Genomic DNA, 26,834 nt, shown 5'->3' on the forward strand with positions numbered 1-26,834 from the left:
GTTATCCATCTCTGAAAAGTATATCTGGATTAATCATTGAATAATATTATTCACAGCACAAGTTGACACAAGCTATGAACCTAAGTTAGATTTTCAAATTTATTAATTTGAGAACACTGTGTATGAGATGACAGCACTCCATGGAAACTGGTTGTTCAAAATGTCAAAAGGGGAATTTCTATCACAACCTACTTGAGAGCTAAGTTTATGTTTCCAAAGAGACATTTTCATTACATGCCCTTTTAATTAATCCATATATGTCCATTCAAATATGCTTTTGCCAACTCCAAATACTGATCAGCGCCGCCTCACAAAATAATGCAGCAGTCAAGCAAGGTAGCAAAGAAGGGTAAGGTGAAGTAGAGGTGGAGGTGTTATTGGCTTTTTTTAAACCTTCTTTACACACTTCCTAAGGCTCCTGGTACTTCAGATTTCATTATACAGGAATATTCCTGCTATCACTGACCATCCAATGCCTTGTGGAAGGTTGTGTGTGAGAGCCTAACAGCAGAAACATCGTGCACTAGCTGAAGAACATCCTGAGTGATGCTTATAAAATTGAGCATGGTTGCCTCTGCATGAAGGGTTTTGCCAACACATGTCTGTGGTTGGAAGTGTGTGGTAACATTTCAGTTACAGGAGCACAGTGGAAGGAATTCTGTCAGTACAGAAGCAAGCAGAAAATCTCTTAATCTCTTTTCCAGAAATGTCAGGAGAAGGGGACTGAAAGCATCAGTTTTTGGTGGGTTTTTAATTGGTGGCCCAGTTTAATTTCAGTAAAATTTAAACTAAATACATGAACTTTGTCTTCAACTCACTTTTCTATACTCAAAATTTTGAGAGAGAAAATTCAAACTAACAGAGCAAATAAGGCAACCTCCTTGCTTTCACAGATCATGCAAGTTCTTTTCCCTCCAGACCTGTCAGTCTTCTGACCCTATCACCTGTTGGCCCATACAACTCCAGTTTACACTAAACCAGATTAAGTACATGGATGTCTCACCAACTCATTCCAGCAAGCTAATACTAGTCAGGATCAGACTTTGAATCATAGAATCAACCAGGTTGGAACAGACCTCCAAGAACATCCAGTCCAACCTAGCACCCAGCCCTAGCCAGTCAACTAGACCATGGCACTAAGTGCCTCATCCAGGCTTTTCTTGAACACCCCCAGGGATGGTGCCTCCACCACCTCCCTGGGCAGCCCATTCCAATGCCAATCACTCTCTCTGGCAAGAACTTCCTCCTAACATCCAGCCTATACCTACCCCAGCACAACTTGAGACTGTGTCCCCTTGTTCTATCACTGGTTGCCTGGGAGAAGAGGCCACCCCTCACCTGGCTACAATGCCCTTTCAGGTAGTTGTAGACAGTAATAAGACCACCCCTGAGCCTCCTCTTCTCCAGGCTAAACAACCCCAGCTCCCTCAGCCTCTCCTCATAGGGTTTGTGTTCCAGGCCCTTCACCAGCTTTGTTGCCCTTCTCTGGACATGTTCCAGCACCTCAACATCTTTCTTGAATTGAGGGGCCCAGAACTGGACACAGTACTCAAGGTGTGGCCTGACCAGTGCTGAGTACAGGGGAAGAATAACCTCCCTTGTCCTGCTGGCCACACTGTAGACTCTGAAACCCCCAGTCACAGTCCATTCAACCAAGAAAACTGTTTAAACAGCAGAATTTCTAACTGCAGCAGGTGGTTTTACTGTGAGTTTGTCTTAACATCACCAGGCTTTCCTATCTCCTTTCCTGGAGCCAACAAAGCCTATTTTGGGATGTGAGACTTAAGAAAAGAGATTATTAGACACCTTACTGAGAAGCAGTCAGTACAATAGAATACAAAGAGAAGCAAAGGTAAATAAAATGACAGACTAGTGGCAGCCAATAACAATATAACTGGAACATAGAGAGATTACACAAATTATTAATATGGCTAATAAGAATGCTTTCTCATAAAAACAAAAATAGAGGGAAAACAATAAAACAAGAGAAACCAGAAGAGGTTAACAGTTGGGAAATAACAGAAAGAGAAAGGGCAAAGTGGAAAAAAGGAAAACATCTGTATTATCAGTATTATCAAGTTTCCTGCTATTTCCTAAAGCCTCTGCCATCAGAGCTTTAAGAACCTTTGGCACCGTCCCCGGAGGTGTTCAAGAACAGACTGGATGAGGCACTTAGTGCCATGTCTAGTTGACTGGATAGGGCTGGGGGATAGGTTGGACTGGATGATCTTGGAGGTCTCTTCCAACCTGGTTGATTCTATGATTCTAAAATCTAATCTTCATAGTTAGATGTGAAATCTGTACAATATTCCCTGACTCCTCACTGCCAAAAAGTAAACAAGCTAAAGATTATCTCTACAAAAACACCCTTCTAGAGGCAGCATCATGACTTCTTCAGAGTCTGACTTGTGGGTTTGAATAGTGAAGGCCTGTTGCACTTCAGCTTTTGGTTTATTGAATGTTATTTGTTTTGCTGCTCATTTATTCATCTGTAAACAAGCCTGAAGAAAAGTAATGAGATCACATCTTACAGCACTTGGGGGATATTAAAATTGCCTGTTAAATTAAAATAATTAGAGAAGAATGATGACAATAAGAACATATTAATCACACTCTACACAAGCCTATCCAATATAGGAGAATCTAATCTCTGAGAAACAAGAGTCCTCAAAACAGCCCTACTTATAGCCCTGGGATGGGCCAAAAAGTTCAACGATCAGCCAAAACAACTGCACTTAATTGCAAGCTGTGGAAATTACTGCAGGCTGTGCCATAACTGATTAGATATTGGATACAGCCATTCTTAGTGATTGTTGCTCATTAAAGGGAGCACCACAGAGGAATTCCACAATAACACAGACTTTACTCTCCACAGAGCTCTCTTAAACAAGTCTTCCTTTAGGTTTCTACAAGGTATTTTGCATAGCCAGGCCCTAGGGTATTTAGCTAAATAAGACACTCAAATGTTTAACTAAGCCTGGCTTGAACAAGCTTTTCTAGACTAATACATTGTTTCTTCAACTTTGTGATATGACAGGGGATTTTAAGGGAGGCAGATCTCCCTAAATATACAACTCATCTGTACTGTAAATTAGATTAACTTCATTGGTTCATCTCATTCAGTTCTCTTTCCTTCTAGATATATATATAAAAAAAAATCTAGACTGCTTTTTAGTACCCTAAAACTTTTAGAAGACAAAAGAAGTGGCTGCACCTGTCCTGTTTTAGGGTTTATTCACAAGACCTGCCAGTGTATGCATACAGCACACACACATCTCCCTACATATATGTGGTAGGTACATAATAGATTCTCTTTGAGACATTCGTACCAATGCATTATTTGTTTTTCAAGTGTGTCTTTTTTCACACCTTTTTTTATTCATGCAAATTCTCATTTTTTAAAGATTATCTATTGACTGCTGAATCATAAATTACAACTAAGATACAGCATAGTGTCTTAGTTACGTGGTCATGCTCTGCAAGCTACAACAAACTTTACTCAGCCAGAAATGGCTAGATTTAGTCTATGTGTAACAAAGGCTTGATATTGAACATTTGGAACAGAATCTATAATCTATTCAGCAGCTGAAGTGAAATCTTTGTTGATTTGCTTTTAGTCCCACAAAGTTCCAAGATGTCTCATAAAATTGATACTTCAGTAACTATGCCTTCAGAGCATAAACACCAAGTTTTCAATGAAATGGAAAACAAGTCAGTGGTCAAGAGACACAGATCTAATTGTAGTATCTCTGGAAATACTTTGGGGCAAATAACATACAGCATTATTAAGTATTATGAAAAATATTTCGAATTGCATCAACTGAAAGGATAAATTTTTACTCATAATCATGCACACTCAAAGGTACTTCCCTGATTACAAGTACTACATTAAACCTTGAAGGACTGTAATAAAATCCCAGACTGCAAGTTGTTAAAATAACAAACAACAAAATGAACAAACATGCACAAACAAAAAAAGCAACCCAAAAAGTCAAAAAGGCAGGGCAGATATTTTGCGTTTCAGGCAGAACTGTATTCATAACTTGTTCATTATTAACATGAATGGCTAGCATAAATGTCTAACTAAAATAAAATGTAAGACAGGCTGCTTTCAAGGCCAAGCAATTAATTAAAGCTAATCAGGTCACAAGTTGTTCTCATCCCATGAATGTCACACTCTTTACAGGAAGGAAAGATGCTAAGCAAATGTCACTCTGTTCAAATGTTGAGAAAATTAACAACATGTAAGACAAAATATGTCCAACAACTAGGAAACCACAACTCACTATTTCTTTGTCTGAAGTGAAAGGACAAATAAAACCCTTTTAGTACCTTGTCTTCTTCTTAAAAAGAATGGGGTGATACTCTGCTGGAGCAGCTGCTCATTTCAGGAAGCCCATTGTGAAAACCAGTATATTCAACCTGCTCAAAAACTTTTGCCTCTTCTTTCTTCTTTGTAATCAAGATGCCAAGGAAGCTCTGCTTCCTCACTTTTCTCTGTTACAAACATCATGATACTTACTTAGTCTAACATGACAGTGGAGTTTGGCAAAATACAGATTCATAGCAATATATCTTTAGTTTCTGATGCAGTCTTTCTCATGGTGTGGGACCCCAATTTAGATGACCACTGAGAAAACATTGGAATTGAGAAATTACCAAACCCAAGCAGAGACATGAAATACATCAATATCGTACTTTATTGTTGAGATCTGCTGCAGAGATGGGAAACGATAGCAGAAGGAAAGCATGTGCTCTTGAGCAAAAGAACTTTTCATGTTGAAATCACATACCAGATCTGGGCAGATGTGTCCTTTGAACAGAAAACACAGCCCTCCTTCACCAAGCGAGCACAAAGGCAAATTTTACTATTCAACAAAAGCTATTGTTCCTGCTTACATTTTTGCTAGGTTTCTAATTATATCCTAAATTGAGTAGAAATAAGTTGAGAAAAGCAGAAAAAGCTAGAATATCTCTTTTCTTTTTCATTCTTTCACCTGTACTGCTCCTCCCTGCCACTCACAACTAAAGCTGAGTGAGTTAATATTAATTCCCTGTGACATTTCATTCAATAGTTCTCACCAGCTGATCTAAGAACATGTTGCCCTTTCCCAAGCTTTTAGAATCAGGACTTTGAAAGATTTAAATGGACAAGATTCAAAGAACAACCATCTAAGAATTCAGAAGTTTAAATGGAAACTGTTGAGCTGACTAGAAATACATGCAGCCATCCATTTTCAGCACTTTAAAGTGACCACAAACTAACCTGAGGTACCCTTGCCTTAGAGCAAGGTCTCCTCACAATCTATGCAAATACCATCACCAAGAAAAAGTAACCTTCTCCCCCATGATAAGCTACATTTTGGCAGAGGAGCTAGAAGGATGCAAATTGGCTCCAAGTTTATTTCTTCTCTTAAAGAGGCTTGAATGTAATTACCTTCCTTGTTTCACATCACAGCACTTCTAAGTAAATACATGCTCAAAGAGGCAGCCAACTAAAGAAATAAGGTGAGGACATAATCAGACCAGTACTTTCTTTTCATAACTACAGACAACTCTACAGCATTCACAGAAAGTCACTGGACATGCTATGCAAGCAAGAAAATACAGGACTTGTTACAGGTATGATCTGCCTAAATCACAGAGAAGAAACATGGGGGTGCAGTGGCAAGGAGACATAGGGGAAGGTACAGACCAATCTTGCTACTGTCCTGTCCTAAGACACCATAAGGAACAGGGACACAGCTTCAAGAAGAAGCCACTCAAGAAGGCTGAATGAGTGTTCAGCTAATTCTTGTGTAAGTTTGTCAATAAACAAGAATGCTGTGATGTACTTTAACACATTCCAAGACCTACATGGGTTATTGGAAGAAAACAAGAAGCACTAAGGAGCAGAGTCTCTGCAAGGCTACTGCCTGAGGTGTAGTTCCAATGATTTTCTTCATTCAGCACATGAAGTAGTTTCTAATGCAAGTCCAAAGATGCATAGAACAGCTATCGTCCAGCAGCACTGGAACAAGACTTTCTGAAATACAGTCTTATATAGCATTTTCTCTGCATTTTACAGCCAGAGAAGACAAAGAAACAACCAAGTTAATATAGGCCTCTTGGGCAAATAGCAGGGTTAGGATGTCCTGAAAGGTCTGTGGCAAAATCCAGGCCAGGCATTACAATGCCCTGCAGTGTTGCATTATCAAACAAAAGGTCACCTATGGAGTACTGCATGGAAAAGATGAAAAATATAAACTGTGCATATAGCCTCCACCATGCAAGGTAGTTCAGTCTACAGGAGACAGCTCTCACAATAGTTGAGTGGAATGAGCTTGGGGTAGGGCAGAGGACAGAACCAGTGGGTTAGCAGAAGGATGGAATCACTGGAGAGTAAAACGCACATACAGAAATCATCAGACACTGTGTGAAGCTAAGGCTTAGAGAAATTAAAAGGAGGGGGACAAGATAGGAAATATCAGATGAGAAACACAGAAAAACAGAACAGAGTGACAGGAAAACAGGTGATGTATCTGATCATGCAAAGGAGAACAGCAGAATTAAGTTTGGAGAAGGCAAGGGGAGAAAATCAGAGGGGGCTGAGAAAATACGGCACAACTCAACAAGTGATTTGCAAATAAGAATACTTGTGGAAAACACAGGTATTTAGAGAAGAATCAATGAAATCCCAGTACTACTGGCTAGTAAAAATGAATAAAATGGCTTCAGTGATGCTTTGCTGAACAATATACAGTAGTGAGGCTAACAGATACAGGAAACAAGAAAGAAACTACGAATTTGGCTGGGCCCACACAAAGACAGAAGCTTTCTTCACTTGTAATCTGCAGCCTGAAATCAGGTTGCTAAAATTACTGAAAGCTAACGTAAATAAGATTTCTTAACTACATTAATTATAATTTATTCTGATCTATTCTCTCCCTTAAAAACCCAAGGTATTTTATTCTTTCTAAGCATTTTACTGTTCTACACACGTAGTACTATTCAAAATTTAACGTCCAACAAGTTTAAATACTATGGCAAATACATCACAAGAGAAACTAAAGGATGGTAAAACGTCAGCTTTGTTTTGAGGTTCATTTGAAGTAACAGGATTCTTCACAATGGTCATGAATAAAGCATTTCACTGATTCATGGCAATAAAATTTTCATGCTTCCTTGGTATATATTACAAAGACTTGTTCCTTTTCTTTTTTTTTTTAACTGAAGCCAATAGCAAAATTTTACTGACTTCTATAGGAAGTAGATTTAATTCTCAGATGCTGATATATCATATTCTCATGGCTATGTTGTAATGAAAATCCTATACCCTGTTCATTCCAGAATGATCTATTACAACTCCATCAGTTCTGCTGCTTCATCCTTCAGCTCAATTTATTCCCCTATTTCAGTTCAGTAGTTTACTTCTTTTCATCCTTCCTGTTTTTCAGCTCCTTATCTCTCCCATTTCCATGGATAATATTCCTTTATCATATTTTCCCATAGCTGCATTCTTCAGTTATTTCAGACCCATGGCTATGCCCTTATGCCTTCAGTTCCCAAGCTTTCATTTCTAGGGTTCTGTGGATGAGTTTTGAAATGCCCCAGGAGGCCCCAACACCCCATGTCCATTGAATTTAACAAAATACCTTAGTCTGAAAATATTGACTCTAATTCTAAATGCAACAAATTCAGGGGAAAAAAAAAAATCCTATTCTCTTTCTTAGGAAAGCCAAGGCAAGGTCACACCATCTGATAAGAACACAGCCACATCATCAGAAGCTTAATAAATGTCATATGCCTTTGCTAGAACACACTCTGTATCTTTGCTAACTGCCAAGATACTCATCTGTAGATTAGAAGCATTTCCCACCACAGCCAGTTTATATCTGCTTACTAGTGAATATACTTCTGCAGTCTGGATAAAATAACCTATTTCCTGCAGATGTCTGTAATTGCTAGGGAGAGTCAGAGCCAAATTCTCAAAAACACACACAAAAAACCCCACAATTTTTTTCTTTAATCTGTGCTAACTTTTCAACTGCCAGTGAGGACCAAAACAGAAATGCAAAAACATCAACATCCAAACACTGGATAAAATTGCTGTCAGGACTGGACAGAGTTATTTCTTAAGTATCTAGTTTGCTATAGAGTTTTGTAAATGCAAATTTTTAGATACGATTTCTACATAAAACAAGCCTGAAGTGTTAGACTTCCTTACTGAAAAGATACAGGGTTACTGGAACTTTCCCTTCCAGACATACTACACAGAAATGTAATGTTATGCTGTGAAATTCAGCTTGTAGGACAGGTGCTTCCTGGAATAATAACTGCCATTTTAAGGTTTCTGAACTGTAAATCTAACTTGAACTGCAAACAATGAAGTTCTCACCTCACTAGTAATTAAACAATGCAGTGGTTTTCACTCTAGAGCTGCTGTCAGTGAGATGAGAGGCATCATCACAAATGCTGTAGGATTACTTACTGGAATTTGAAAAAATAAAAAACAGTTCAAACATCAGGAGGTTTCTAGCCATAGAGCTTTTACTGAGACACATGCCACTGTCTGAAGGGAAACAGGAAGGAAAATGTAAAGGAGGTAATACAGAGATGCTTAATTAACATGCCATGAGTGTTGACATCTCTGTTCCAGGACTATAACTTGAGAAGCCCAAAGCAACTCAGCACACCCATACAGCAATAAACCAGCAGTTGGTATCAGCATCATCTGATGGTTGCAAAGGTGTGGTTTGAACTGCAGTGACCAAGTTTTCTTCCTCAAATACTTACACTAAAAAGGTAATGCTTCAGATGGTCAGATCCTGACCACTCTAGAAAACAGACAGAAGATGACACACTTAAGGAGAGGTAAAAGAGGCAGAAGAGAAAAGAAGTAGGTCAGAACAAACTATCTGGGAGATTTTGTAACAAGTCTCAATACCACTGGTTTTCTAAAAGGTGCAGAGTTTGCATTCTACAGAAATTACTTGGTTATGAGAGAATCAGTGCAGATTATTCTGAAGAGTGGCATCATTCCTGGTCCATATTCATAGGGTACAAATTTCAACACAATTCCACATGCCAGAAAACAACAATGCTTTCTGAAACAAGCACTTATTTCTTTGTTTTGTGGGGTTTTGTTTTTAAAATGCCAACTTGACTGGATTTTAGATGAATGACATTTTCCTTTAGTTGTTCTGTTCCTCTAATATCAGCTAGAAAACACTTAGGCCTGCATGTGTATATATGAAAGAATGCATGTATGCAATTTTCTCCATCTCTCTTTGCTTTGCTCACCTTACACTGCTGACCAACGTCCTGTGGAGCTGCTTTACTGCAAGGTCTCCATGTTATCATCATAAAGAATTAAGAACAAGTCCATAATTAGTTTGCTTCTGACTATGTCTGAAGCAGTTAAAGTGATCCTTTCCTCCCTTCTAATTTCTATTCTGATGTTGCTGAAAACAGAGTATGATCAAATGTCAATAATTTATATATATGACATGGAAAACACCTGAAAAACAGGCCGCTGAGATGATGACCAGGTATGATGATCCTAACACACACAGACACTTTTCCCAGTCTGACATGTAGCCAACAAGTCTTTTTCACAGATGTACACAAGCCTCAGCTCTTATTCTGAGCACACAGAGGCAGATTTTAATTGTAAAGAAACATGTCAACCTGTATCTTCTCTTCTGATAGATGGGGCACCATCTATCTCTTTGCTGACTACTGCAAGCAAAATGTGGGCAACAGCACATTCAAAGCCAAGTTGTGCAACATTTTGTATGGCCAGGCATTAGTGATTTAAGGCCATTCACCACCTTCTGCTTTTGTACAAACAGCACAACATAAATGTATCTAAACTAGCTGAGTGGACAGAGTAAGTACCAGCACATCTACATGGTTCCCTGCACAGCTGCTTTTGCTTTTAGTCCACCTTTGGGACATCTCATGCCTTCTAGCCTGTTTACTAAGATAGTTTACTCAGCAAGAAATTCCCTGCATCTCTCAGGCAACAAAATATAAATGAAGATGGAAGTGGCTTTGCTTACATGCCACCTCCAGAATTATTGTTAGGTACAGAGAGGACTTGAGACTTTTTTATCCTGCAGTACCGTGGGAACAGAAGGCACAGTCAGCACGGAAGAGAGGGGAAATCAGTCCTTAGCTTAAGAATTTTTTTGGTTGTATTGAAATTGCAACGTGAGGAGATCACTTAGGGGTCAGGATTCTGTTTGTGATCATAGTAAACCTAAGGACATCACATAGCATTGTAGCCCTTCCTCTGTCATGACAGCAAAGCTGCAAGAGACAGTACAGGTTCATTGCACTGCAGCCTACAAAAGCAATGGTAACACCATCCAATATTGTGCTGCATTTGTGCAATAGGTTAGGAAATACAATTTGATCTGTAAAAGGAAATGTTCAATATTTTAATAAAAGATAGTGTTTATGAAGGAGGAGAAGCACTGCTTCTTATTACATCTATTTAAAATGCAGTAGTTGTTCCTCAGGTAAAGTCTTTTCATTATTTTTAGAAGGCCTGAGGTGTTCATCCAGAGTTTCATTATGAAGAAAAATACAAACATTCAAGATGCCTACATGAAAAATGCAGAGCTCATCAATTTTTCTGGGTGAAGAGATACATATCACCAGTCACCTGTGATACAGTGTGGTCTCTTCAACCTTAAATCTTTCAAATACAACAGTCAGGACAGGAAAAGATACATTCCACTGATTTCATGCTTCAGTCTCACATGACGTGCTACATCCATCCAGCCTCTATGCTGAATGTTACTTAGTTATTCATGAAGTATTGATATCTCAGATGGATGTAGAAAAGTCACCCATTTCCTTATATTTTTGAGCCTATCTTCATGTTTGAACTAGCACAATGGCATATGAGCAGTGGATATTTATAATGGGCCCTCCAAAATGCTGTCATGAACATGTAGAGGTACAGCCAGGACATCAAAACACATCAACCAGTTGTGTTAATGGGAAGGGGTGGAGGTTGGTATTATTTCATATTTCAAATGACAATTATCTTAGGTATCATTTGACTCATTTTTTTTACATTTGAGTCAGTTCACACAATAGCACAACAAATGTCATAAGTAAAAGGTTTTCACTTTAGTTTTACAATGGACTGAAATATGATTTCTAAGTACTTTGATGCATATCTCAGCCATTACAATATAATCACCCTTTTAATCCTTAATTTCTCTTAATATACATAGAAATAAATACATACAGTTCAAAGTTTTTATTCATTTCACCACTAATTCTATAGTGTATAATAAATGACTGCATGCTGAGGTGCATTCAAAATATCCAAGAAAACAGTGGGAAAAAAATAACTTTTCAGTCTGAAGCACTTGAACAAAACCTGGAGTACCATAGCATGACAGTGGGTAAAGCTATAATCTACCATGGCTCAATATTTACTGAAAGCTGCTAGATTCAAGGAGAGGCATATGCTACATAATAGGAAATGGGTCACCTGTGAGTACTTTCCTAGTAAACCAAAGGTATCACACCCACCAATATGCTCAAGCAAGATCCACTAGCCACTCCTGAACATGAAAAGCCACTTAAATTTCATTTGAAATATTCCATATATCCCAAATTGAATCATTCTTCTTTCTCCTCCTCTCCTCACTAATAGACAGATTTTTAGCAGAGGCTAATTTAAGTCCTATCACATATTAATCTTCCCAAACAAAAGTGGTAGTAATTAGGCTTACAACACCCTAGTACAGACCAGGGTTTGGGCAAAGTGGAGGGAGTAGAGAGCAGAGGGAATGAAGAGGTATTTCACATGCAGCATTATACTTAGCATTAGCCAGTATCTTCAGTCTGTTTCTTCACCATCAAATTTGGGCAAGTATGATTTGCTTATGTCTTCTGGTAACTGGCTGATTTTCATCCTTGTTTTTCCTCCCAGATACCACTGTCTATGAATGTGTCAACATTTCTTGCCTATGATCAGCCCACGATAAGTTACTGTGGAGTACATCATGAACTGCTTACTCACAAGCCCTATGACTCAAATAACCAGGAAGAAACAGTGGAAACACACCTAGAGACTGATCTGGATCTGAGCACAATAACAACAGCAGCACGAATCAAGGAACACAGTCAGAAGCTGGCTTAACTGGTCTTTTTGGTTTTGTTGTTGGTTTTTTGTTTGTCTGTCTGTTTTTTTTCCCTGTAGCAGAGGCTGCAACCAAATTTTATGTAAAATTATGGACAAAAGTAAGAAGACATATTATGGATTCTTGGGTTAAAATTAAAAACAAAATCACAAAGAGTAATTGTTTCAAGTCTACAATTTGTAATTAGTTAAGTTGTGCAGTATTTTTTTTTACTTCAGAGTATGACCCTTAAAGTGAATCTTTTTCAAAACCCATTCTACCTAGCTGTATAAACTGTACAGATGTATTTTTCATATTGTAAAGTTTCAATTACCAAGAACAGCTGGTATGTACAGTGCCATAATTAAATTACATCTTACCAGTTTCAGTTTCTAAAGTTTAAAATTAACAAAAATTATTCCTTGTGTTATTAAGTTACTCTGTTTTTGTAGGGGTCATTTTATTACTGCTTTTGTGCCCAAAAAACTTTAATCTAAAATTCTGTCCTTTGCAGAATATGGACCATTTTTACCGTGTTTAATGTGTAGAATTTTATCTACTGGTTCCAGAAGTAATGCATCAATAAAAAGGAGGGTTTACTATTCAGATTAATAAATCCTTGAAATACATAGCTAAGCCTTCTTGCAACTTACCTGTTGCCTTGAAATACAGCATGATTTCTAAATCAGAGAAATCCATAAATTAACATGTATTTTAACAGCAAAGTTTATGTATGTAACTGTTAGCTGCACTGCTGATGTTTTGTAAAGTCTCACTGTTCTGCAAGACAACAGGGACAGGAGACCTCAACAGGCAGCTGTCTTTACTGTAAAAACTCTGCAAGTATTGCCTGGCAAATTAGGCATCTGTATTTCTACTTAATGACAAATGGGCCCAAACCCTACCTCTGTCAAAGATAGCTGCTGACAGAAGTAGCAACAAAAACAAGCCCTTAAGAGTTATCTTTCTCCTAGAATAGAAAACATTACTTGGAAGTAAGAAACCTATGCTATGCTGAAAAACACAGCAATTTGGACCAAATGGTAAAGGTTAATAGTCCTTCCACATTATGATACATCAAGCTAAGGAAAAAAAAACAAAAAACAACAAAACTATTCAATTTTTGTTTTAAAGTAGCATTAAGTCTTTAACCATTACTACATTGCTTATTTGTCTACCACTTAACATCTGGATTGAAGCATTCTCATAGTCACACCCTTCAGTTTTAAATCCTCAAGACGTCTCAAAACTGTATGATAACAATTTTTGTAATATTCTCCTCATGTTGTAATCATAAATGATTACAGAAATTAGAATCACATTTTATCATGCTGACTTGGTGAAATATAAAAGGGAACACAAGCCTTCAAAAACATAGGAGAAAAAGGTTTCATATGGTGAAGCAACTTTTTATAATAAAGAGAAGTTCTATAACCACAAATGTATTTTTCTGAACATTTATCCCACCGTATTTTCTTGTAGCTTCAAAGCAGAAGACTGAAATCTGAAATTACAGTTCAACTATTTGTATGAAATATAAAGCAAATACTATGAAAACCAGCTTCAAAATCTGGTTACCAAATGAATCTGCACTCTCTACATTTTAAGTGGACACAGTGTCAAAACAGAATACATAGGATTGGTTATTTATTTAGCATCTTAGATTTTGTAACATACTTTGCATAAATTATTTGCTATTCAAAACATTACTTGTCTTTTTAAGGCTCATCTTAAACTTTCACACTTATTTCTTTGGTTGGTCCTCTGATAGTGCTAGAATTTTCCAGTGCACAGTTTGAAAATACATTTTTTCCTGGTTATAAAATGGAACCACAAATGCAAGTGTCACTCCATTTGTACTGCAGGAAGATGTTTGCTTCATTTCAAAGTTCTTTTTAATGGTTAGGCATTCTGGTCAGAACAGAAAGCCTGAGCTGTTAGGATCAAACACTATCCTCCCAAAAGATTATCTCTGTTAGTCTTACTATGTCCTCCCTATCCTTTAAATTGCACCACTGTCCTCAGATATTTATGGTGTGCGAACATAGTTCTGATGCAGTTACTGAGAACAATCATATGTTCAAAGGGTCATCATTTACAGGGAGCTGTACAACATGAATGTTTTCAATGTTAAACTAATGAACTGAGGAAAGAAACACGATGAAATATTTTCCTATCCCCAGAGACACGATTTTGTTTTGCCACATCTGGTTACACAAGCACAATATCACTGGTGTCTATGTCAATATACACAAGCAAGTGTATATCGACATATACACAACGTTTCTCCTCCGGTTTCTTTTCCTCAAAAAAGAAGCATACAATAATGCATCTGGTAACTCTTGGACCTGTCCTGAAAGACCAGCATTTCAATAAACAAATGGTGGAATGGCAGGGTCAGAAATGCAGCAGCACATCACAATCAACCTCCTAGACATACACAGTGCCAAGCTCTGTGTAACTCCAACAGGCCACCCCAGTGCTCTGAAAGACAAGAAGCAGCATCCCAGGACCTAGAGCTGCAGTGAAGCACATCTACCCCAAATCTGGAGTGTATAAACAAATGGCTCCATACATGTAACTGGATGCCACTTTTTTTGAGGGACTACATCAACCTGAAATCTGCTGTTCTTAACAGGATGGATATCTTCAAGAAAACTAGATGGCAGGTAGGTATCTCCCCTAAAAAATCCTTACCCAAAAAGAATATACTTTAAGCTAACCCAAACAAGGACTCCCTCCTAAGCTCCCATGTTAGTGTGTACATCTGCTTTCCATAGAGTATTGCCAGCTGTATACCAACCTAGAGTATAACTAATTTGTCCACATAACTACAGCAATTACAATAAATAGTAATTGCTGTAGTTATGTGGACAAATTAAAAAAACCCTACCACCTAACAAAGCCCCAGTCTCCTAAGCTACAAGTTAGGAAGTGCAGCCTATGGACTCAACATTTATTTACAGAGGGATGCTTTCATAAAATATTTTCCTTTACAATAAGATGTATAAACCAGAAATAGACACAGCTGACAGCATCAATCTCAGTCTTACAGTTAAGTGACACCACCATATCCTGATACATCACTTTAACAAGAAAAAGCTGGATTCATTATGCTTGCAAAATACAAACTGATAGAGAGCATAACCTCTATCAATAAAAAAACCCAGACAATTTAAAAAATAAATCTATCTACAAGCAGCAATTCACAGCATCCATCAGTGGATCTTGCTTGTACTGCAATTTACAGGGCTGAAACTGCTATTAGGAAAGGCAGCACAAGCATCTGAATGGAAATCCTATCTAAAGGAGGGAGGTTAATGATCAATCTGACAAACTACTGCATCTGTCTGAAGATAGCATATTGAAAATTAGCAAACAAAAATAACATCTACACAGAAAAGCAAATGGCAGCTTCAATTAAAAAGTGGTGAAAACTTGCAGTATAGGGCGTTGTACAAACTATTCAGAAGGGATCTGAGAGCCACCACTAACAAAAATAAATAAAAATAAATACATACACACACAGAGTTTTTGGAGAGACATTGCAAATACCAGACTTCTGTTGGCAACAAACAGAAAATGTACTAGACCAGCCTCAGAAGTTGTGTGCTAGATTGCTTTACTGACAGCCACTCAATTTCTCAAGGCACTTTTTATCTCTTACTTCCTATCTTTCGATTGGATAAGAGAACAGAAATGACAAAAAAAAAAAAAGTAACATGAATGGTAAAAAACAAACAAACAAAAATCCTGCCAAGAGCAACACCAGTGACTAAAAAAATTAAATGCAGGATTCCAGTATCAACTGCACAGCAATAAATTCTGGAAATTGCTTCATAAGTAATGCAGGCACTCCAAGATGGTTCATGAAAACAAATTATATGATCACTTGACTTGTCAAATATGGGAAGTTGTGTTTAGTTCCCAGCTGGTCCAGCAGAAATAATCTGCTGAGCAGATGAGAAAAGAACAGTTCAGCTGATGTTCCCTAGCCTGATCCTCTTCTTTTGAGGGAAATATCTTTCTGCTCCAGACTTTGACATGGATCTCAAGTCTCTGGGCTTCCTGAAGGCAAATCTTAACGGTAAAGGCATAAAACTCTTTCAACAAATATAATACTGGTTTTACTAGATCAGAACAAAGGTACATCAAAGACTGGTTAACTTGTCATGAGCAGCAGCTGAAAGACGAAATTCAAAGAACAAAAGAACAAGGCAAGCACACAGAATGTCCCTACAGCCCCCGACAATTTGTAGGTTAGGGTTTTACCAAACCAAATGTGGTGTCTAAATAGTTCCTTCTTTAATATATAGAAAGATTCTTTGAAGTTATATAAATTTGTAACATTCACAAGTCCTGCAGAAAGCAAATTTACAAACAAGAAAAGCTGCCTCTTTGTTCTAGTGGAAACGAATGATAGAGTAGTGTAACATATTATATTTCTGCATCCATTTTTCACACAGAAATATATTTATCATCTAACTAATAATGACAGACTGACAGCTTTCAGGTAGCTTGAATAACACCTATCCAGTAATCTGAAGTACAGATATTACCTGAAACCTTGTAGATTTAATTACTAGATTTCCCTTAAGGTGGGCCTTAAGTTCAAGATGGTCCTAAGTTAATCACAATGGTAAACAAAAAATAACCCTGTTTGTCACAAAGCATTGCAAAATGCTTTTCAACACAGAAAGACAGAAATGAACCTCCTATTAGATGCACATTTAATGAGCATCTAGAAGCAGATGTTCATTAAATTCCTTTTTAAAATGTGAATGAATAGTCCTGTTATAAAGTAACCAAGCCACAGTCCATTTTCCTGCTCTACCTAATTATAGAATCTGATTAATTTTAATTATGAAGTTTCAGAATAAATCAACATGAACATCATCAGAGTTCATGATTAATGTTATTTTAATGAACACCTCAGGAATTAACATTTTGCCACTAGCACCTTGCCAAGATAGTTTGCGTAAGCTGAAGTGCAGCGTGTACAACTGTAAAAATCCCACATGGCATGGAGCTTACATTCTACTTTATCAACATCAATTTGGCATGTAAATAACTAATTGTTAAAATTGTCTCTTTAGATTGTTAAGTACAGAGGAGCACCTGCTGTGTAACAGCAAATGAGCCTGCAATATGAAATTCATTCTACTGAGTCCTGTTGCATTAAAGCTCTAATACATTCACAAGAGTGGACACTTCCAAGTGTCACCACTGTAGCCATGACACATGTAACAACCATAACACACAACTTAGTGTTAATTAATGTTGCATTACTATTGAATTTCTTTGGATTAAAATGGATGCTTGGTGATTGCCTTATTAATTGCCTGGGGCCAACTGAAGTAAACAGGATGGATGTTACGGTAATAAACACTACAGGGATTGAAAGTGTTTGCCAGCTTTCCTGGAGAGAACCTTGCAGTCTGGATTCCACAAGAAATAAGACTTTTAAGGTGAATGCAATTCAGCAGTAGCTCTATCTACAACCTAATCAGAAAATGATCGCAACAATGAAATCTCTCAAAGTCAAATAATTTAAACATTGTATCTACTAATTCTGTGCTTCTTAGAGAATGAAAACTCATCAACTAAGGATGAGAATACTCATTAAAAGAAAACGATGTGTCCCTCCAGCACTGTGCACATCAATAATTCCAGGTACAGAAAGCCATTAACTGAAACATTCATACTGAATACATTTTGTGGTCAACAATTCTTTCAAAAGATGTAATGAAATTGATTAATTTTTCTAGTAATGATAATGCACATTCCTTTACCTCTTGCTGTTGGTAACTTGTACTTTTCAAGAACTCACATAATTAGTCTAGATTTCACTATCCAAAAGTCTTGTTTTCAGGGAAGGAAAAAGCCATCTATTAATAGGATATCTGAATATATTAAAAAAAAAAAAAAAGTCACTGTCTAGGGTTTTATCTGTAGCCTTCCATAGTAGCATTATTTAGATGGTTCATACTTTTTTCTCCTTACACTTTTGCAACTTGCCTCCTTCAAGTTCAAATTGTCACTATTGAGAAAGATAGAAAGAAAACAAAACAACAAATACCTACTCAGGCTGACTTGCTGAAGGGAAAAAACCCACCGTGATGTTAAATGCCTTTCAGGTATCCATCTCTTGAGTTGAACACATTTTGTCAACGCTATAACATGCTAATAAAACCCAAGCACAGGAGGTGCTGTTGGACTACTATGGACTATTGTCTAATGATGTTTTTAAGAGAAAAAAGTAAGGTATTTTCCAAAATTTGAGTTTTCAGAAAGACAGGAGCACTGCTTGTGATGATGACCAATACATTATTTTTTAAATTACATACTTACAGAAGAACAGAGTTACAGAACTTGACTGAGAATATACCTTGTTGATCAAATCTCTGTTTTCCACTTTCAAGACATTATAATTCATAGCCATTTCTATGATACTTTTTTCTTGAAGGCTTCTTCCACTTTATTTTGTTGAATAACTCATTGAATCTACAAATACACTCACTCAAGATATCTGGTTTCCAAACAAGCATAAAGATCTGCCTCTGTCTTTCAACGCAGAATCAGCTTCATGATTTAAATTCAAAGTGACAGCTGCCAGTCTCTTCTCCCTTAATCATTCTTTTCTTCACTCTCTGTTTAGTATTTTGCCTCGATATTTTTGAAATTCTGCCTTTTCTTCAGCAAAAACTGATTTCACATTATTTGTTGCTAATACCACAAAAATATAACAGCTACTGAAATCAAACATTCGCACTGCTACCTAATTTGAAGTGGTTTAAATGCAGTGTTATTCCTGAAAGCTGATGTAAAAGGATATAAAACCACCACAGATGCAACTAGGCTATTCTGTAGGCACAAAACCCGTATATTCTAAGAAATTATATGGAACTAGAATAGAAGATATTTAAAGGCTGGTTTCTAAAAGGAGGTACAGACTAGCAAGGCACTGAAATAGGAGATCAGAAGGATTAAATATCAACACAGACTGAAGACACACAGGCAAACAACACAATAATGAAGAACACTTCTGCCTGCACCTAAACTAAAACCATTTTGCTTTCATTTTCTTCAGCTGTAATTGCTTCTGTATCTCTGAGTAAATAAGCAAGACAGAATCCAAATGTAAATCATTAAGATGGACATAAAAGCTGGCCTTGTATACATCAATTGTATATGCTAACCACAGAGAAAAAAAGAGCCACGTATGCAAACATTTAAACATCAATTCTTTCACTGCTTGGGGAGCCAAATAAATAAGACTCTACTTCAGACCCTAAATGATGAGCTTTTTGTTAAAAATAACTTATTGCTAATGTCTGTTTCACCTAAGAGGACTTTAGGGAAACCAAGAGAAGTGAAAAAGTAAATAAAAAACAGACTTACCAAAAAAATTAAATTAAAAAATAAGCAATAATATAAATAAGGACACTAAAACATTTCTCATATGAAAATGAAATCAATTAGTGAAATGAGGACACACAATGCTGCCTATCAAAAGCAAAGGTGTGCTGTGTTTTAGTGACATCTATTAAGTTATGTTTCATTTTCAATTCAAAAGGTAGCTTTGAAAAGAAGGAAAAAACGTAAGCATGTATTAGAAAAGGAAAATCTTTAACATACATATTATAGCATCAACTATGCTGCAATACTATTAACTGCTTGACTGTCAGACTGTAGAGATAAATAAGATAACAAAAAATTAAGAATGAGCCTGAGATGTGCTAACTACCGAAAACAATTCTTGAGATCCTTACAGACATTTCTCTTTTCTCTCGTCCCTGGAGGTGTTCAAGAAAAGCCTGGATGAGGCATTTAGTGCCATGGTCTAGACGACTGGATAGGGCTGGGTGCTAGGTTGGACTGGATGATCTTGGAGGTCTCCTCCAACCTGCTTGAGTCTACGAGTCATGCAAAGCCAGCATCTCCACTGAACATGTTCAAAGTAAATCTAAATGACCCTTCTACTATGCCATAAACCTTAGAAAATAAGCAGTAAAAATAGGTGACAATTATGTGATTTTTATAACACAAGGACAAGAGAGTATTTATATTAAGACACTACTATCTAAATTACTGATACATTTTCAGCTTGAATTCTGGACAACTCAAGAAAGGTCCATTCTTTTTCTTCTGACAAAAAAAAGGCTTTTACTTTTCATCAATAACTCACAAAGGAATTAGTTTCAAAAAATGAATTTTTCACCTTTAGTAAAGGCACACTAAAAATCCTAACATACTCTGCCTCCCATATTCTTATAAAAACAAGGTCTGCAACCAGATATACTTCACATAAGGAAAGTGGAGCAGGTTTTGTGGGCTGTGAAACCTTACAAACCTTTTCTGATTTCTTTTGGGGTAGTGGGAAAAAGGGAATTGTTGAAGGAAAAGATGATAGATTACATTTGCCTTCAAGTAGGAAGGCTTCCTACCAGGAGAAATGGCATACTCTACGTACTCTGTGCAGTTTGAGGCCAAAAGAGACACAGAGTATAGTCCTGATTAGAAATTTCAGCTGCCACAAAACACCAATAAAATTGTGTGTGGAAAATAGGATAAATTCACACTATTTTTCTACATTTTTTCATTTCCTTATTTGTTTAGCTTAAACAGCAGGTGAAGCTGTCATTTCTTCCTTCTGCTTTGTAGAATATCTTCCACCTTGTATAATGAATGTCAATAGAAAAAAAAGTAATAGCCAAAATGCATACAGAGATTGTCAAAATATCAAAACCACACCACAACTCCAATAAAAAAGAGCTAGAACCAGGACAGCATTTTAATAAAAATATGAATATTTTCCAAAGAATGTTTATAAGACACTACAGCAAACAGGACTCTCTGGCAATATAGGCATGAACAAAAGGCACACTGTGAAAATAGTCAACACAAGCCACACTTGCAAAAAAAATTACTAAGACCTTCTTCCTCTCCTTACCTCCATACACCTGCCTTATTTTTACCAGAACTACACAGCTGTCCTTTTATCTCCACACTGCGGAGCTCAGCTCCTCGAAACTAGAGAATATTCTGGCTGCGTTAAAGTCCATTGAAGTTTTGTCATTGCCTTTAGAGGATTTGACCTTTTAAATCAGTGAGAGTATTGCACTTCCAGAAAAGATAGTCAGGAGTCAGCAATAAAGACATGAATGAGTGGTTTCTGTAGCACAGTTCAACACAAGCAATAGCCACAATGTGCTAATGTCATCATTTTGCATCTTTCTGAGATATTTCCTATTCTTTCAAAAAACATTTAATGAAGGTAACTTCCTCCTTCTCCCACTGAAAAACTCAATGCATCCATGCAGTGATTGAAGAATTTCAGTCTACATATTTTAGCATGACACTAAGAAGTGGCTTTTAGGAGCCCTCTGGGGACTACCTCCCTCTTGATCAGGACCTCCTTCATCTTACCCTTGAGAAAATCAAGAAGATACTGAACCAAAGTTTACTGCATGGCAAGTCTGAAAGAGTGCAAGAGCTGTCTTGCTGGATAACAGAAGGTGAAAATCAAAGTGTTAGTTCTTCCCTTACTCATCACATACCATGTTTTTCCTACATGCTTGTTCTCAGGCTAAGAATTTTCAGTGGCAGTATTTTCAGATGCAGTAACTTTATAAAACTCCCTTTGGCCCCTTATTACCTTCTCGCTCTGAAGTCTCCTCCAAAAGATACCGGTCTCTACCTTCGGAAACTCCAAAACTTACTCTCAGCTGTTTTAAATGAAAGTGCATTGTCTCTTTCTTATAAAGAGCTGCAGCTGAGCAAGAGCTACAGGAGCCATGAAGGAAAACAAGCAACCTTTCTCCTAGCCCCTAAGCCAAAATGGAACTTAGAGTAATGTTCAGTGAAGACTAAGCAACTGAACAACAAAAATTACATTATCAATCATGTCATCCCAGCACACAAAAAGTCATAGCTTGTATTACAATTCACAGATCAAAAGTATCAGAATAACTTTAACTTTTACTCTTTGTAGTTTTAGGAACTTCAAGCTGTTTTCTGGATATTCTTATGTGTTACTTCAGCACAAACTAACAAGATATTGAGTGAGAATTCATTAGCAGCTGGTCAAGTGCATGCAGTCCACGAATCACTTTTATTTCCTTACCATCACCAATCCTAATTTCAACTCTGGAAAAAAAAATGTGGTTTAAATTATAAAATTTACCACACAAACCAGCAACATCTGATTGCATGATTTTATATTCTCAAGCTTATCGTGCAAAAGGTTATTCTTCTTTTATAACAACAAACCTCAATTAGAGAAGATTTTAAAAGGAAAAGAAAAAAAAAAAAAGCTGCTTTAACCAGAGCAGATGAACAAAATACAGAATAAATGCACCAGTTTATACCTAAAGCTCCAGCAAAAATTCTGGAAGAACTGCAAAGTTGTCCCATGCCTTAGTTTTACACCGTGTCTGCCCAGCAAAAAGCAAATACATATTATTAGTTGTTCCTATATTCCAGTCAGTGAACCATCTCCTGGTTACTATAAAAGGCCCATATACAGCTACTGTGTTAGTCTAACATGACAGGAGTCACATCTTCAATGTATCAGATTTGAGAAGAAAGCAGTGTGACAGGGAGCTAGTGTAGAACAGAACCAGCTTGTTTTTCCAGATGACTGCAGCAGAAGCACACAGTCTATGTCGATTTCAACTTTCTGTTTATTAGAACAGAACAGGGTAGACTTAGGCTGGACATCAGGAGGAAATTCTTCACAACGAGGGTGGTGAAATACTGAAACAGGCTGCCCAGAGATATGTAGCTCTGGCAACTTGGTTGCTAAAGTTTTAATCTGGTACTGCAAAATTCCAATCTTCTACTTCGTGTACTTGAGTTCCTAGTTCACAAACAGCTTATAAGATGTAAAACTGAAGCATTAAATTCAGGTAAATCTTTCTAATGTAGTTATAAATCTGTTAGGGTTAAAAAAATCCCCCGCTGATATGGAAAGCTTAGTGTCTGTTAAATGTACTACTTTGATGCAAAGAGCTCATAAGGGAACAGGCTCTTTGTATGCATACAACTATTAATAGTTTCTTTTGTATATCCAGCCTTCCCCAGACACTGAAGGTGAAACTGCAAGAGGGACAGGTTATTGTCCTAGAGAACTCAGAAGTCCAAAAGCCCCACCAAATTCCAGTCCAGTCTTGTTGACTGCAAATGAAAAGCATTTACTACTACAATTCTACACTAGTTTGGGCAAAACCCAATTTGTACTAAGAAAATGCACAATAAAGACTGGGAATACTACCTTTAAAAAAAAAGTAAGTCAGTAATAACTGGGACTAGAAGGGACCTCATGGTCTCTTTTTCCATCTGGACCACTCTAAAACAATACAAATATTCCCAGATCTGTGCGAACAGAAGTTTGTCTAACCAGTCCCTAACTGTGTCCCAAACCAGGCTCTGCAGCCTCCCAAGGTAACCTGTTGCATTGTTTATGCATCTGCATGGCTCATTGGTTTTAACCCACACTGCACAAATTTTGCCTTTTGCCAATTAGATTTGTCTTTCTTGTAACATGTGGAGAATAACTTATCAATTCACACCTTAGGAAAACCTCTTCTACATTTGAAAACATTATTGTCATCATCTTCATCTTTTCCTTTCTAAGCAACACCACCTCAGTTAAATCAGTTGCTGCATCTTATGTGTTCCAATATCTCTACTTCATTTTGTTCCTCTTCTCAGATCACGCTGCCCAGAACTCCATCCTGAGATGAGCTCAACTGACAGTTCATTTCATCTCTAATTTACTCCATTTCCCAATGCCTTATGAACAGTACACCACTAAGTCAGAAACCCTGCATCTTTATTCATACAGCTGACTTCTTCCCAAAGGGAATCATTTGCACTTGTCATCTCAACTTGCAGCTTTCAGACCATTTCTCCAAGTTAAAAAGACAAAAAGGAAAAAAAAAAACAGGGAGAGTGAAAAAGGAGGAGATGCTTGCACTGTCCTATAAAATATGTAGAACTCTCAGCAAGGTAGAATAATTTCAATACTCACTAAGTCCACTCTTCATTCCCACAGCCACGTTATTAACGAAAACACATCACATGCATAGATCCAGGCCAGTTCTGTAATAGTATAAATATCAATTCCCTAGGAACATTACTTTTCTGTGACCTGTATTTTCTCTTAATGCCTGTATTTTTCCTTAACAGGAAATTCTGATGAGAGGGGAAAAAATGCTTCAAAACAAGGATGATAAAACACTGGAATAGGCAAGCACAGGGTCTTCATCCTTAGAAGTTTGACCTGACTGAACATGGCCCTGAGCAACACAACATAACTTTGTAGTGGGCCCTTCTTTGAGCAAGAAGTATCACCAGCTGTCAGATGTCCCTAGTAACCTAAAATATTCTGCTTGCATTTTAACTAATAGTTTCAATGATTAAGTTAGTACTGAAAAGCTACAGAGATAAAATTAAGTAGTGAGAAGGCTCACTACTTGCTTAAAATTCTATCAAACATTTTAAATGCCATCAAAAATGCTACAGACTAACTGGAAAACAAACACAGCGAGAATCAAAGTACAACATCAGAAATCAGGAATACAGCCAACTGGGTATTCTCCACAGAACTCTCCTCTATTGGATTTTGCCAGTTTAGCAGAAGTACAGTACTCCACAGAAATAAAACAAGCACAACTGATCAGATGAAAGATAGGTATATGCCTGTAAATTCTGCAAGATGGTCTTGGAACTGACTGCTGAATGTTTCAGATCCACTGCTCCCAGTCTGTTCTGGGAAAAACCTGGAGGTACCAGTCCCCAAGCAATCTTGCTGTCCAAAGAATCTGTTCTTACACCTCAGACAGCCAAGTGTTCTGAGGATCATAACTAAGGAGCCAAGCAGCCTAAGAACCTGGCAGCCTTACCTGAGGCTCATTCAGATTTTGCATGCTCACTCACACACAACAGCATTCTGGTTTCCCACTGGGATCCAGAATCAGTATTCTCCCTCTATCTTTCATCCCAAGAATCAGGTCAGTTGGTCCACAGCTGTTCAGCAGTGGACAAGTAGAAAACTGATACTAACCTTGGCAGTATCAGTCAGCATCAACTAAAACACCCCAACACACTTCAATTTGAGATTTCACTTGCTGTAATGTGCGCACAGCTGAACAGAGGAGGACTGGCAGAATCCAGAACGTTTTTAGGCCTTTTTTATCCAAATCAGAACCATAAAGTTTTTCAAGAACCTGAAAGCCAAGAAATCAAACCTTCATCTCCTACCCAATTATTGCGAAGATCAAAAATGTTGTTATGAATGTGACTCCTTAAAAATGGCTACAAGCTGTCATACAGCATTTCATGATTCCTTTATCTAGTTCAGTCTCATTCAATAAAGACTTTGAAACTTTGCAAAGCTTTTATCTATTCTCTTTCTTATAATTACAAAGAGTAGACTTGAGTCTTCCTCTCTGGAAATATTCAAAACCCACCTGGATGCATTCCTGTGTGATCTGGTATAGGTGATCCTGCAGGGGGGTTGGAGTGGATGATCTTTTGAGGTCACTTCCAGCTCCTGACAATCTGCGATTCTGTGATCATCAAACCAAACCAGTTCCTGCTTCTGTGCATATGCTCTCTGACATACACACTGTCCAACCATGCATATGCACAGCTAATAAATATATCTTAATAATACTGTGCACTTCAGTTGTACTTAGGAAAAATAAGTGCTCATCAAGTTTCTACAGAAGACATTTACCCTGACCTCCAGTTTTGTTTTCCATTGACTGCTTCCAGGATGTATGTAATTATTAGATTGCTTGATTTCTGCTATTTATGTGGAATTCAAATTGATTATTATTCTTCATTTCGCCTGCACAAAACCTAACTATATTCAGTAAGAGAATGGAAAGAAAGATTCCTTTATCATTTATCTTCTTTTATGGATTGAAAATTCCTCGTATACAATATTAAGGGTTTGAAAAAATTAGAAACATTGCTAGTTGGCAGAAAAGATAATCCCAGATTATTCCCAAGTGCAGTTCAGTAGCTGGCTTATCCCTTCTTTCCATCTTTGTGTAAATTTCCTTTCATTTTTTTCTATTGAGATAGAAACAGTGGTTAAAAATAATCAGACTAACCTGTGATAGCAAGGATTTTCTAGTAAATAGAATAATTAAAATAATGTATTTAATGTATTCCACTGAGCATTGCAGCTGTCTGATTTGAGACTTTTCTTCACATAGTTGAACAAAGTGTGCCAGCTGGCAACACAGGCTTAAAAAACAACCACAAGAAGCAATTCTTGAGCAAAGATGATCTTGAAAGGACTTTTTTTTTCCTTTTTTTTTTTTTTTTAATTAATTAATATGACTGTGGAGGTTGGATTGATTGCTTACTTTTCAAGCCTTCTGATGAGAGGTCACAAATGCAATGATACAAAGGAATATTCTTCCTTTTTTATTTTTAGCTAACTAAGAAACCAAAGAGAAGCACTGTACTGTACTGATTCCATCTAAAGTGACCACAACATGTTTCACTGAAACCTTCATTGTTCAATCCTCATAAGAAAAAAAAACAAACCACCAAAACACAACAACAGCTAAGCAAGAAATTAGGCTGAAAAGCTGGGTGAGATCTGTGCAGCTATCCCTTCTATCAGAGAGAAGTCACCTCTGTTCTATGAAGACCTGCAGCATTTAATAGGTTGCTGGCACACAA

General features: G+C 37.2%; 2 protein-coding genes across 16 annotated transcripts in view; one reads left to right on the forward strand and one right to left on the reverse strand.

The window, feature by feature from the left end:
• The window catches only part of LRRTM3 (leucine rich repeat transmembrane neuronal 3), an 89,433-nt gene extending 75,864 nt beyond the window's left edge, over positions 1–13,569 (forward strand). For 3 of the 4 annotated variants that reach the window (XM_064145242.1, XM_064145244.1, XM_064145241.1), the window contains one exon: positions 11,939–13,569. In XM_064145242.1, coding sequence (XP_064001312.1) covers positions 11,939–12,148 — 210 coding nt within the window. In that variant the 3' untranslated portion in view covers positions 12,149–13,569. The remainder of the gene's footprint in view (positions 1–11,938) is intronic. The other variant, XM_064145243.1, reaches the window with a different exon arrangement.
• The window catches only part of CTNNA3 (catenin alpha 3), a 452,565-nt gene that overhangs the window by 321,130 nt on the left and 104,601 nt on the right, over positions 1–26,834 (reverse strand). Inside the window, exon 1 of one of the 12 annotated variants that reach the window (XM_064145231.1) lies at positions 21,787–21,821. The exons of 10 other annotated variants lie outside the window; for them this stretch is intronic. The gene's annotated coding sequence lies outside the window, so the exon portion shown is untranslated. Of the gene's footprint in view, positions 1–21,786; positions 21,822–26,834 lie in introns of those variants that run through there. One more of the 12 variants, XM_064145235.1, reaches the window with a different exon arrangement.

The sequence above is a fragment of the Pogoniulus pusillus genome, chromosome 6 (genome assembly GCF_015220805.1).
Source record: "Pogoniulus pusillus isolate bPogPus1 chromosome 6, bPogPus1.pri, whole genome shotgun sequence".
NCBI classification, from domain to species: domain Eukaryota; kingdom Metazoa; phylum Chordata; class Aves; order Piciformes; family Lybiidae; genus Pogoniulus; species Pogoniulus pusillus.